Source organism: Oncorhynchus kisutch, linkage group LG4, assembly GCF_002021735.2.
Source record: "Oncorhynchus kisutch isolate 150728-3 linkage group LG4, Okis_V2, whole genome shotgun sequence".
NCBI classification, from domain to species: Eukaryota; Metazoa; Chordata; class Actinopteri; order Salmoniformes; family Salmonidae; genus Oncorhynchus; species Oncorhynchus kisutch.
Genome location: NC_034177.2, coordinates 18,602,317 through 18,615,514, shown reverse-complemented (window position 1 = coordinate 18,615,514; position 13,198 = coordinate 18,602,317). Strand labels below are relative to the sequence as shown.

At 42.7% G+C, this 13,198-nt stretch overlaps 1 protein-coding gene across 8 annotated transcripts in view; it reads right to left on the bottom strand.

Moving 5' to 3' along the window:
* eps15l1a (epidermal growth factor receptor pathway substrate 15-like 1a) overlaps window positions 1-13,198 on the bottom strand; it is a 33,482-nt gene that overhangs the window by 5,222 nt on the left and 15,062 nt on the right. For 4 of the 8 annotated variants that reach the window (XM_031822578.1, XM_020480400.2, XM_020480401.2 and 1 more), the window contains exons 18-23: window positions 12,110-12,166; window positions 11,168-11,325; window positions 10,499-10,571; window positions 8,984-9,144; window positions 8,562-8,655; window positions 3,868-4,076 (exon numbers count right to left, since the gene is read on the bottom strand). In XM_031822578.1, the coding sequence (XP_031678438.1) occupies window positions 3,868-4,076; window positions 8,562-8,655; window positions 8,984-9,144; window positions 10,499-10,571; window positions 11,168-11,325; window positions 12,110-12,166 (752 nt within the window). The remainder of the gene's footprint in view (window positions 1-3,867; window positions 4,077-8,561; window positions 8,656-8,983; window positions 9,145-10,498; window positions 10,572-11,167; window positions 11,326-12,109; window positions 12,167-13,198) is intronic. The other 4 variants (XM_031822576.1, XM_031822577.1, XM_031822579.1 and 1 more) reach the window with 2 other exon arrangements.

The window sequence follows — 13,198 nt, the reverse complement described above, 5'->3', positions numbered from 1 at the left end:
GGCGTTTAATAGATACATTACATTTGTTTCAAATTATTCATCATTCAATTCAGGGGCCAAGTTAATATATGATTATATATTATTATTATATTATTATATGATATGGTATTTTTCTAGATAATATCTTTATTGTGGAACACTATGCCTCTTTAGTTTCAATAAAATCCAGGCAGCTGATTCTGTTCAAAATGTTTTGGTTACTTTGGGAGTAATTTGGCACAAGTCAGAGATGGTAAAGTAGGATCTATGCTACCAATGTCATGCAGCAGACCAACACTAACCAGGCTGAGCAAACTAAGCCTCAAGAAAAGACAAACTGATACTGCATCTACACACTAGTAGGACACACATCACTGATACACACCATAGACATGCTGGGTAAGAACTCAGGACTGAGAGCTGAGTAGTGATACTGCTGCTTCCCATGTCAACAGATCCCACAGCCAGACCAGTGACCTGGAGCTGTCAGTCACTAAACCACACCGGATTGGCTTCCCTCTCTGGCCTAGCCTGGCATTAGGGCACACACTGACTGACTGACTTATTGACTCACTGACTTACTCACTGAATGACTTAATAAGGGACTGATGACACACTGACTGACTGACTTACTGACTGAATTACTTAATAAGTGACTGACTGACTGAGTGACTGATTGACTGACTGCTGATGATTGGAGCTAGTATTCAAATATGAGTATGCTGGATTATGGCTTCACTGAGTACATTTACATGCACACTAATCATTTTAGATTAAACTGATTATGGTAGTAGGCCGAGTATGGTAATAGTCATGTAAACACTTTACTCTGCTTATCTTAATTGGCGTAAAATAAAAAACGATGTAAGCATACGCCGATTATAACACCTAGTGCAAGCCTCCCTCTTATCTGCGAGTGAGTTAAAAAAACTGAATTATGAATCTTAGAAACACACTACATGGCCAAATGTATGTGGACATCACCTCAAATGAGTGGATTTGGCTATTTCAGCCACACTCGTTGTTGACAGGTGTATAAAATCTAGCAGACAGCCATGCAATCTCCATAGACAAACATTGGCAGTAGAATAACCTTACTGTAGAGGTCAGTGACTTTCAATGTGGCACCGTCATAGGATGCCACCTTTCCAACAAGTCAGTTTGTTAAATTTCTGCCCTGCTAGAGCTGCCCCGGTCAACTGTAAATGCTGTTATTGTGAAGCGGAAATGTTTAGGAGTAAAAACAGCTCAGCCGCGAAGTGGTAGGCCAAACATAAGCTCACAGAACGGGACTGCTGAAGTGCGTAAAAATAATCTGTTCTCGGTTGCAACACTCTCTACCGAGTTCAAAACATTCTCTGGAAGCAATGTCAGCACAATAACCATTAATGAAATGGTTTTCCATGGCCAAGCAGCCGCACACAAGCCTAAGATCATAATGCGCAATGCCAAGCTTCGGCTGGAGTGGTGTAAAGCTCCCCGCCATTGGACTCTGGAGCATTCTCTGGAGTGATGAATCACGTTTCACCATCTGGAATTCCGAAAGGACGAATCTGAGTTTGGCAGATGCCAGGAGAAAGCTACCTGCCCCAATGCATAGTGCCAACTGTAAGGTTTGGTGGAGGAGGTTCAGGCTCCTTAGTTCCAGTGAAGGGAAATCTTAACGCTACAGTATACTATTAGATTCTAGACGATTCTGTGCTTCCAACTTTGTGACCTCACTAATTCTCTTGTGGCTGAATAGAACAAAGTCCCTGCAGCAATGTTCCAACATCTAGTGGAAAACCTTCCTAGAAGAGTGGAGGCTGTTATAGCAGCAATGTTCCAACATCTAGTGGAAAACCTTCCTAGAAGAGTGGAGGCTGTTATAGCAGCAATGTTCCAACATCTAGTGGAAAACCTTCCTAGAAGAGTGGAGGCTGTTATAGCAGCAATGTTCCAACATCTAGTGGAAAACCTTCCTAGAAGAGTGGAGGCTGTTATAGCAGCAATGTTCCAACATCTAGTGGAAAACCTTCCTAGAAGAGTGGAGGCTGTTATAGCAGCAATGTTCCAACATCTAGTGGAAAACATTCCTAGAAGAGTGGAGGCTGTTATAGCAGCAATGTTCCAACATCTAGTGGAAAACCTTCCTAGAAGAGTGGAGGCTGTTATAGCAGCAATGTTCTAACATCTAGTGGAAAACCTTCCTAGAAGAGTAGAGGCTGTTATAGCAGCAATGTTCCAACATCTAGTGGAAAACCTTCCTAGAAGAGTGGAGGCTGTTATAGCAGCAATGTTCCAACATCTAGTGGAAAACCTTCCTAGAAGAGTGGAGGCTGTTATAGCAGCAATGTTCCAACATCTAGTGGAAAACCTTCCTAGAAGAGTGGAGGCTGTTATAGCAGCAATGTTCCAACATCTAGTGGAAAACCTTCCTAGAAGAGTGGAGGCTGTTATAGCAGCAATGTTCCAACATCTAGTGGAAAACCTTCCTAGAAGAGTGGAGGCTGTTATAGCAGCAATGTTCCAACATCTAGTGGAAAACCTTCCTAGAAGAGTGGAGGCTGTTATAGCAGCAAAGGGGGGACCAACTCCATATTAATGCCCATGATTTTAGAATGAGATGTTTGACGAGACACTACTTTTGTCCATGTAGTGTCGTTTTCACATACAAACTTTATATGTCCGAACTCAGAATCAAATAGGCTTTGCAAAAATAACATGGTCACTGTGGTAGAACATTTATTGTGATTGCCAATTATCTGTATTTATTTAAGTCCCATCAGGTAGCGTGATTTCAGATGTGTCCATGGAAACAGGATTATTAGGGAAATTGTTCTTCTTGCAAAGCATGCAAACGTTTTAAACAAAGTATTATATTAATATGACTATCCACAATAATAGTATTATTGTGTGAATGTAACTGTACTCACAGACAGCCCAGGCCATAGCACCACACTGGCTGGATTATTCAACACTGATTTTAAAGCAACCATTGACTGGTTGAATAATAATTCACACTCTGCCAGAATCCACTTATTGAACTGCCAGAGAGGATTGCCAGAGATATAATACTTTCCAATTGCGCTTGTTTTAGCCCTCAAACTCAACTCTGGACCTCAAAGCCAGTTCAACTGCATTTTTTTTCATTGTTCCCCTCTAATCAGGGTGTAATTATTTATCAGGTAGAACAGAAAACCAGCAGGCTCCGGATCTCATAGGACAAGAGTTGAATACCCCTGCACTATAGCATGCTAACTAGCAGCAAACAAAATATATTTGTATTTGTTTAAATGTTCCGATCACAGCGTACACATCAAACCACAACAATGGCTGACACCCTTGCCTGCATAAGTACTGGGTATCACTTCTTCAATGCAGCTCCTGTGCTTTACTGCACAACATCAAATGCATTGTAGGTGTTGTGCAACCAACTGTAGGTGGTGTGCAAATCCCCCCCAGAATCAGAACACAGTACAGAAAAGTGAGCCTTCTTCAACAGGAAACAGCTAGTGTCATCATCTTAGATATGAGGTAGGGTTGGAACGCGCGCTCAGATGATCAGTGATCATGAACAGTAGTTATTGCTATGGATTATGCCATAGGTCTGAACAGTTAGCCTGTTACATGGTGGTTAATATGCCATGGGTCTGATTGGACAGATGCCTGGCTCTGGTCTTTGTGTAGAGTGAAGGTAGGTTATTCACAAACAGAGACACCTGCACAGTGAAGGGGAGGCCAGGTTGAGATGCAGCAGAAAGGTCTAGATAGACAGGCTGAGCCTTGTCGTCTGCTCTTCTCTAGATCCTTCAGTTAAACGTTGTGGGAGCTAGAAGTAGCGAGGTAGTGGCTAGGTATATAAAGACTGGTCTGGACAGAGAGAGAGTATCACTGAGCTCAACTTACAGAACTGAAGTCTGCAAAACCCAAGGAAGAGTCTTTAGAGGCTTTACTTGAGGCAGAAGGAGCAAAAGGGTCTTTGCCACTAAAGGGGTCTCCGACCACCTTTTTACTCTGAAATGGGTCGATGGCGTCACTGCCGAATGGCTGGAAGGGGTCGCAGGGCTTGGCCAAGTCACCCGCTCCTCCAGGCAAGTTGACAGGGCTGCTTTTACCTGAAGACATTGAGACAGTAAGGACACAGTCATTTCCCCAACAGATATGGTGTACTCCCATTTGAACTATAAATGTTACACTGATGTCTCAAAGATTAAATATGTGGTTACGGGGACAACTTGAGGTATTAAGTGATGGTTTGATAACTTTTACCACAGAAATGTGAAGTTTTTCTTTATCACTGTCTGCACCAAACGCCACAAGCAGCTCAACTTAAGCAAAATAGAGAGAGTAGACAAACAACACCATCGCATACACACAAAATTGTAATGAAACAATATGCCAGCATGGTATGAATTAAACACATTAAATTAGATGGGCCATATAGTATATTGCATAAACCCAGTACCAAAATATACGGCGAGAGCAATATCCTCTTTTATGCTGGGTTTTATGGCGAGCAGATGGGTAGAGTTTCTGCCCACATAACCAACAGAGGATTCAGTTCACAAGTTCATCAGATCTCTCCTCGGTGGGTGATGCCATTCCAAGGCCCTAGGGATGGCAGTAGAACCCCTCCATGTAGAACCCTCTGTGGAAAGCGGTGGGTGATGCCATTCCAAGGCCCTAGGGATGGCAGTAGAACCCTTCCATGTAGAACCCTCTGTGGAAAGCGGTGGGTAATGCCATTCCAAGGCCCTAGGGATGGCAGTAGAACACTTCCATGTAGAACCCTCTGTGGAAAGCGGTGGATGATGGCATTCCAAGGCCCTAGGGACGGCAGTGTTTTCTGACTACACTTTTTTTTAAGATTCCAAAGGGGTTATTTGGCTGTCCCCAAAGGAGAACCCTTTTTGGTTCCGGGTAGAACCCTTTTTGGTTCCATGTAGAACCCTCTGTGGAAAGCGTTTTATATGGAACCCAAAAGGGTTCTACCTGGAACCAGTAAGGGTTCTCCTTTGGGGACAGCCAAATAACCCTTAGGTTCTAGATAGCAGGTTTTTTCTAAAAGTGTAGGGACCAAAATTATTCCTGGTAATGTCAGGAAAAACTCCTGGCCTTATTTATGCCAACGTATTGTATCCTCATACCTTTATTTCCACATATAAATATATACATCATTTCACGAAGAACTGAAACTACTCTAAAATAGGCTCATGTTAACATGGTAGTGATGTTTCTCTGTAGGCCAACCTCGGCTGGCACAGTCAGTGGGCCATGGGAACATAGTGCTGGTTGTTGTTGCTTCTGTAGGTGTTGACCACATTTCCAATCGAACTGTTATTTATACCCGGCTTGTCAAGGTTAGCAGTTCACAGCCCCACTGAACAGCCAGGCATTCAGTTTCTCTTTCGCATAATGGAACATAGTCTTTACCACATACCATCGGCTCCACCCTGTTCCAAAATACCAGCACATCATTAGTGCTACCTATCAATGTAATGCACAAGGCACAACTCAGAACCCCACAAACAAAGGTTCTCATAACATAAATCACATGGACTGTATCTCATAAAAATCTAAAATATTGCTATATGACTTCAGAAACCACCCAGAAACATTAAGATATCAGCATCAAACTACCACACTACGCTAGTGACCTTTCACTTATCTACTGTATGTTGCAAATTCTTCTCTACCCATATCATTTAATTTCCATGGTTCTATAAAACCAGGTGTGAAAGGTGTTTATTGGCCAGAGCACAGAGTGTGACCCGAGTCGGGCAAGAGGTCACCAAAAAGCCACACTTCTCACCTGAGTATGCACACACACACACACACACACACACACACACACACACACACACACACACACACACACACACACACACACACACACACACACACACACACACACACACACACACACACACACACACACACACACACACACACACACACACACAGAGTGGAAAGAGAGGAAGTGGGGAAGGGTGGGGTTGAGAACATTGTTGTTCTTACTCATCATCTCCTGTGAGACCTGATGCTCTGTGTTCTCCCTGCAGCTTGGCATCAAATAATAATGTCAAGTAAGGATTCTAAAGATAGGGGATTTTTAGTTACAATTCATTTCTTAATTTTCATTTCATTTCATGCATGTAATTCAGCACATAAACCACTCATATGCATCTAAGTTCTACTTTGTAATAATGTATACCTAGGCTACACTGCAATTACATTGCATATTGAATATATGGTTTACCATGAGGGGGGACCACTTTAATAATAGTAAGTGGTGAAATCCTGAATACCCTGGTCCATTCAACTTCCTTTGGGAAGCTTAAATGGTGACATAACACTTTTACTAACTAACGTTCTGGCAAAAAATGCATATTAGGCCTAGCTACATTGCTACTAAGTTGAGCAGAGCTAATGCATAGTCAACTGGACTCATCTCTTTGCAAAACTGATATGTTTATTCGATCTTCAAAAGGAGAATGAGATGGTCAACTCTTATCTGTTCTCATGAAGATCCTATTATGTTTTCTAAGCTGCATTGACCATCGCTGTTTGATCTATGACTACTGACTAGCATACTTTACTCTACTCATGCGGAGGTAAGAGAGGAGGCGACACCAGCTAAGTGTTACCTACGGGCACAGACGTCAATTCAACGTCTATTCCACGTTGGTTCAACGTAATTTTGTTGAAATGACATGGAAACAATGTTGATTCAACCAGCGTGTGCCTAGTGGGTATTCAGGGCCCTTACAACTCCTTCTAGTCAACTAGGCTCTAACAGTCAGAAGATATGTGATGAGCCACGCCATTCATCCTCACAAGCTTCTTCTGAGTATGTCACTAGAAGATCCAAGCAAAAGAGGGCAACACTTACAATGAGATGAGAAAGACCATTAATAATCTTGAAACTAGGGGGCACTATTTTCATTTTTGGAAAAATAATGTTCCCAAAGTAAACCGCCTATTAGAAGCACCGAGCGGGAAGAGGAAAATGGTGTACGTATGTATGGGTGTGGGTGGTATGTATGTATGTGTGTGTATGTATGTGTGTACGCGTATATATGTGTATATGCATGTGTGTATGTATATGTATGTGTGTGTATGTGTGTGTATGTATATATATATATATATGTGCGTAGGTATGTGTAAGTGAGTGCTGTTTTTCTTGATGTTTTTTTGGTGTGCTTTGTCTCTGTTGTTGTATCTCTTAATATGGGTGAAAATTGTGAAATTCCAATAAAAATACTGTTACAAAAAAGAAGTAAACCGCCTATTTCTCAGAACCAGATGCTAGAATATGCATATAATTGACAGCTTAGGATAGAAAACACTCTAAAGTTTCCAAAACTGTCAAAATATTGTCTGTGAGTATAACAGAATTGATATTGCAGGCGAAACCCTGAGGAAAATCCAATCAGGAAGTGCCTCTTATTTTGAAACCATTGTATTCCTATGCACCCCTATTGGCCATTGAAAGGGATATCAACCAGATTCCTTTTTCTACGTATTCCCTAAGGTGTCTACAGCATTTTGACGTAGTTTCACGCCTTTATGTTGAAGAATGAGCGTAAACGACTACATTGCGTAAGTGGCAAGCTGAGGGCTCTCAGAGTGATTATTGCGTAAAAAACAGAGGTAGTCGTTTTCCTCTCGCTCCTACTGAAAAGCCAATTGTCCCGGTTGATATATTATCGAATAGATATTTGAAAAACACCTTGAGGATGGATTATAAAAAACGTTTGCCATGTTTCTGTCGATATTATGGATATCATTTGGAATTTGTTTCGGCGTTGTCGTGACCACTATTTCCGGTGGATTTCTCAACATAACGTGACCAACAAACGGAGGTATTTTGGGTATAAAAATAATCTTTATGGAACAAAAGGAACATTTGCTGTCTAACTGGGAGTCTCGTGAGTAAAAACATCCGAAGCTCATCAAAGGTAAACAAATCATTTTATTGATTTTCTGATTTTCGTGACCAAGCTTCCTGCTGCTAGCTGGACATAATGCTATGCTAGGCTATCGATAAACTTACACAAACGCTTGTCTTGCTTTGGCTGTAAAGCATAATTTCAAAATCTGAGATGACAATGTGATTATTAACAAAAGGCTAAGCTGTGTTTCACTATATTTCACTTGTGATTTCATGAATATGAATATTTTCTAGTAATATTTTTTGATCGTTGCGCTTTGCTAATTAGTGTAGTTGATGACAATTCTCCCGGATCCGGGATGGGTAGTTCCAAGAGGTTCAGGGTAAGTGGCCAAGGGATACTAAACCATCACAATTCTATAACACAGAACCAAGATCAAATTGACCTATATTGCGAAATGTACTGTTAATCAAGGTACAAGGTGTTAAGTAGTATTATTCATAGTGAAACCTAGAAGGTAGGCACTACCCATCCTTGGTTAACGCACTACCCGTTCTTGGTTAACCCACAACCTCACCCTCCTCTAGTTTTTTTCCTTCTCTTTCCCTCTCTCTGTTTCTCATTCTCTATCTGCCCTCGTCTCTCTCTCTCCTACACCTCCACTCCACCTCTATTTCTCCCTGTTTCCCCTCGGGCCTCACTCACCACTGGGAGGTTTGGGTCTGGGGGGAACACTCATCTTGGGCGGCAGAGCTGGGCCGTCTTGATTCCTACTGAATGGGTCCTCCACAAACCCCGACTGGAAGGAGAGAGAGAAGAGAAGAGACGAGAAGAGAAGGAGGGAGAGAGAGAGAGAGAGGGAGAGAGAGGAAGAGAGGGAGGGAGAGAGAGAGAAGGAGGGAGAGAGGGACGGAGGGAGAAAAGGAGAGAGGGAGAGAATATATGAGTCTTCAGATGCCAAAGCTGAAGCTAATAGCAGTAACTTCACAACTATCCATAAGTTCCAAATCATATCAAGACTGATGTGCAGTGAAGGTGTTAAATCAGGAAGTTAGAAAAAATACCTCTGGACAGTCTAATGATTAAATAAATAAAATGTAAAAGTTCATAGTCTTTAGTAGAAATACCTGCTGGTATTCTGGGAAACCTCCTCTTCCTTCCATTGGGTCTCTGATCTTTGACATTTGGCTGAAGTCTGCGAACCCACTGTTACTGATACTGCCAAATGAGCTGTTACTGCCTCCAAAAGCAGTGCTGCTTCCAAAGGGGTCCAGAGTACCAAAGAGATCTGAGCAAATATCAACATGAGATGTTCAAGAAACGTTAGTCCAGGGTATAGGTTACACAGCACAAATACACAAATATTCACAGTATTCGAACGGGTGCTGTATGAAACGTAATCAAAATGGGAACCCTGGCACTCTCCCAGAAGCTTGGCTGGTGGGTAAAAACCGCACATTCAGACAAACAAAAAAGTGTATTTGGTCTGCACTCAAAAAGACGTTGCATAAAGCTAACTTCATTATTATAATTTTTTTTAAACAAGACGGATATGAGTTGTGCTTCCAGAGTCATTGCTCAAAGGTTGGCACACTGTTGCATCTATGTTTCACTGTTTCACCCCTGACTGTGTAGAAACCCTGTGTAGTTTCAGTCAAGAGTGACAAAATGAGCTGGCGAAAAGATTTGAATATCAAGTATCCTTTTCACTTGGCTCATAAGTTCAATAGGCAAACTAACATGAAAACCTGATCCTACAAATATCCAACTGCCACAGCCTGCCCTGTGTTCTAGCACGGCGATGTTATTGCAGTACTGCATGGTGTAATGTGTTTATATGGACTACAGCAATTTCCTAGGGAAAATAAAAAGAGGACTTTCTTGCGCAACGCTAGAGAAGTGAAGGGGTTGATTGAGAATGGGACCTACACACTTGCACAGATACAGATGGCCCTGGCCAAGGTCTCTCTGGGGCTATTTCAGATGCCACGAGCCATCCTCTGCGCCCAAGCCACAATGCATCTCTTGTTTTCACAGGGACTGTTTCAAGTGGTTCATGTGCTGCTAAGAATGGGAACCTTAGGAAAATATCACATCAAACAATAACCTCAACTGTTTCCCTCTTAAAACCATTAGGGTCAACATTTTACCCATCTTATCCATACAAATTCTATTTGAGGTAATGTGTTATTTTACACTGATATTTGTTAACCACCAGCACCCAAACACAGACTGAGACCTACCCTGTGTTCAAAAACTTGAAGGGGAAAAAAAGGGTTGGAGGGTTTAAACGGATTGTCAAAGATGGGAACTATTTTCAGTGCTTCTCGTCACCTGCTCTGCGGGTTAAGACAGCTCACAACGCCAAAGGCCTATAGGCTTATACACAGACAACAGTAGGCTGGGCCAAAAAGGTGTGGGTGCTCTTGTGCAACTCACCGGAAAATGAATCACCTTTATTCACCAAATACATTTGCAAGTAAACAAGTGTGACTTTCCACATCACTAGTGTATATCTCTATCTCTGAATACAGAAAGCAGACTTATACATGACAAAGAAAGAGATGGGGAGAGAGGTAGTCAAAAAACAACTTGGGGTGAGGAGGAATAGGAGAATAGGAAAAAGAGATTTGAGCATGTACCTGGTCCTGGGCCTCTGGTGGGTTTTGGGCTAATGGATAAGAAAGGGTCTGCGCTGCTTGTAAAATGACTTGTCTGCAAGAAAGAAACAGATACATACATACACTGCGTATACCAAACATTAGGAACATTAGGAAGCTATGATCCCTTATCTATTTTATTTTGTTAAATCCACTTCAATCAGTGTAGATGAAGGGGAGGAGACAGGTTAAAGAAGTATTTTAAGCCTTGAGACAACTAAGACATGGATTGTGTATGTGTGTCATTCAGAGGATGAATGAGCAAGACAAAATATGTAAGTGCCTTTTAACGGGGTATGGTAGTAGTTGCCAGGCGCACTAGTTTGTGTCAAGAACTGCAACGCTGCTGGGTTTTTCACGCTCAACAGTTTCCCGTGTGTATCAAGAATGGTCCAACACACAAAGTACATCCAGCCAACTTGGCACATCTGTGGGAAGCATTGGAGTCAACATGGGCCAGCATCCCTGTTGAATGCTTTCGACACCTTGTAGAGTCCACGCCCCGACTAGTTGAGGCTGTTCTAAGGGGAAAGGGGGGGTTGCAACTCAATATTAAGAAAGTGTTCTTAATGTTTTGTATACTCAGTCTATACACCCATATATAAAATATACTCAGTGTGGTTAGAAGGTGCCATGATGGCTTCCCTGTACCTTGGTGGGGAGGGTGGCACTTTTACTGAAAGGGTCGGTGGTGCTGAAGGGGTCTGCCTTGATGGTGGTCTTCTTGAAGAAGTCTTCTGACGAGGCCTTGAAGGGGTCCGTCTCTTTGAAGGGGTCCCCTCCAAAGGGGTCTGGGTGGAGAGAGAGATCTAGGAGAGCAGACTGTGGATCAGACATGACCTTTCCTTCACACAGGCCAGTCTGACTGGTCTGTAAACCTCACAGAGCTACGCTATATGAATCAGGTGTACTGTGTAGTCTAAAGCAAATAGTGGCTGAGATAATGTCTCATTTGGTTAACCTTTTCAGTAAGACTCATTTAACCACGTTCAGGCACTATATTCTATGCATATTGTTTATATCAGTTCAAAATGATGTGTGTTCAACTCTCATTGACTACTATAGTCAACATTGAGAACGTAGCCATTCTCCATTACGCAAGACAAACACAACAAGTGTCTACAGATATTTGGCAATCACCATTTAGATAACATTCAATATCCAGCAAATATTTTCTTTGGAATCTATCTTATAATTACAGTTAGGAGTAAACGAGGTGAGTGCTGCAATGAAAACATCAGTGTTTTTTTTTGCCTCATCGTAGAGATAAGGGAACAGAAATTTCACAATATTACAAAGAGAGAAGTGTGACGGTGAAAGCCTGTTTCACAGCTCCATAGTTTCATTAACATAACAAGAGGATGGCATTGTATGTCCATCAGTGGAGGCTGCTGGATGGCTCATAATAATGTCTGGAAAAGAACTAATGGAATGGTATCAAACACCTGGAAACCATGTGTTTGATGTGTTGATACCATTCCACCTATTCCGCTCCAGTCATTACCACGAGCCCCTCCTCCCCAATTAAGGTGCCACCAAACTCTTGTGATGTCCATGCATAATTAAACTCATGTGTTGTGAATAAATAAATACCTGCAGCGGCTGGTAGTGATGACTGCTTTGCAAAAGGGTCATTTTGGAAGGGGTCACCTATAGGAGAAGAATCAAGTGGGGGGGAATCAGAAGCTATGCCAAAGAGGACAAAAGCTAAAATGCTGGAATTGGTCATCTAAAGAGAGAGAGAGAGAGACAGAGAGAGAGCGAGAGAGAGAAAAAGAGACAAGCGAGAGGAAAAAGAGAGAGGGACAGGAGAGAGAGGTAGAGGAAAGAGAGAATTTTGGAAGGGGTCACCTATAGGAGAAGAATCAAGTGTGGGGGGGATCAGAAGCTATGCCAAAGAGGACAAAGCTAAAATGCTGGAATTGGTCATCTAAAGAGAGAGAGAGAGAGAGAGAGAGAGAGAGAGAGAGAGAGAGAGAGAGAGAGAGAGAGAGAGAGAGAGAGAGAGAAAAAGAGACAAGCGAGAGGAAAAAGAGAGAGGGACAGGAGAGAGAGGGAGAGGAAAGAGAGAGAGGAAAGAGAGAGAAGGAGAGGAAAGAGAGAGGGAGAGGAAAGAGAGAGAGGGAGAGGAGATGGAAGGAGTGGAAAGAGAGAGACAGAGAGGAAAGAGAGGGAGGGAGAGGAAAGAGAGAGAGGGAGAAGAAATAGAGCGAGGGAGAGGAAAGAGAGTGGAGATGGAGGGAGAAGAAAGAGAGAGAGGGGGAAAGAGAGAGAGGGAGAGAAAAAGAGAGAGAGAGGGAGAGGAAAGAGAGAGAGGGAGAGGAAAGAGAGAGAGGGACAGGAAAGAGAGAGAGGGAGAGGAAAGAGAGAGAGGGAGAGGAAAGAGGGAGGGAGAGGAAAGAGAGAGAGGGAGAGGAAAGAGAGAGAGGGAGAGGAAAGAGAGAGAGGGAGAGGAAAGAGAGAGGGAGAGGAAAGAGAGAGAGGGAGAGGAAAGAGAGAGAGGGAGAGGAAAGAGAGAGAGGGAGAGGGTGAGGAAAGAGAGAGGGAGAGGAAAGAGAGAGAGGGAGAGGAAAGAGAGAGAGGGAGAGGAAAGAGAGAGAGGGAGAGGAAAGAGAGAGAGGGAGAGGAAAGTGAGAAAGGGTGAGGAAAGAGAGAGGGAGAGGAAAGAGAGAGAGGGAGAGG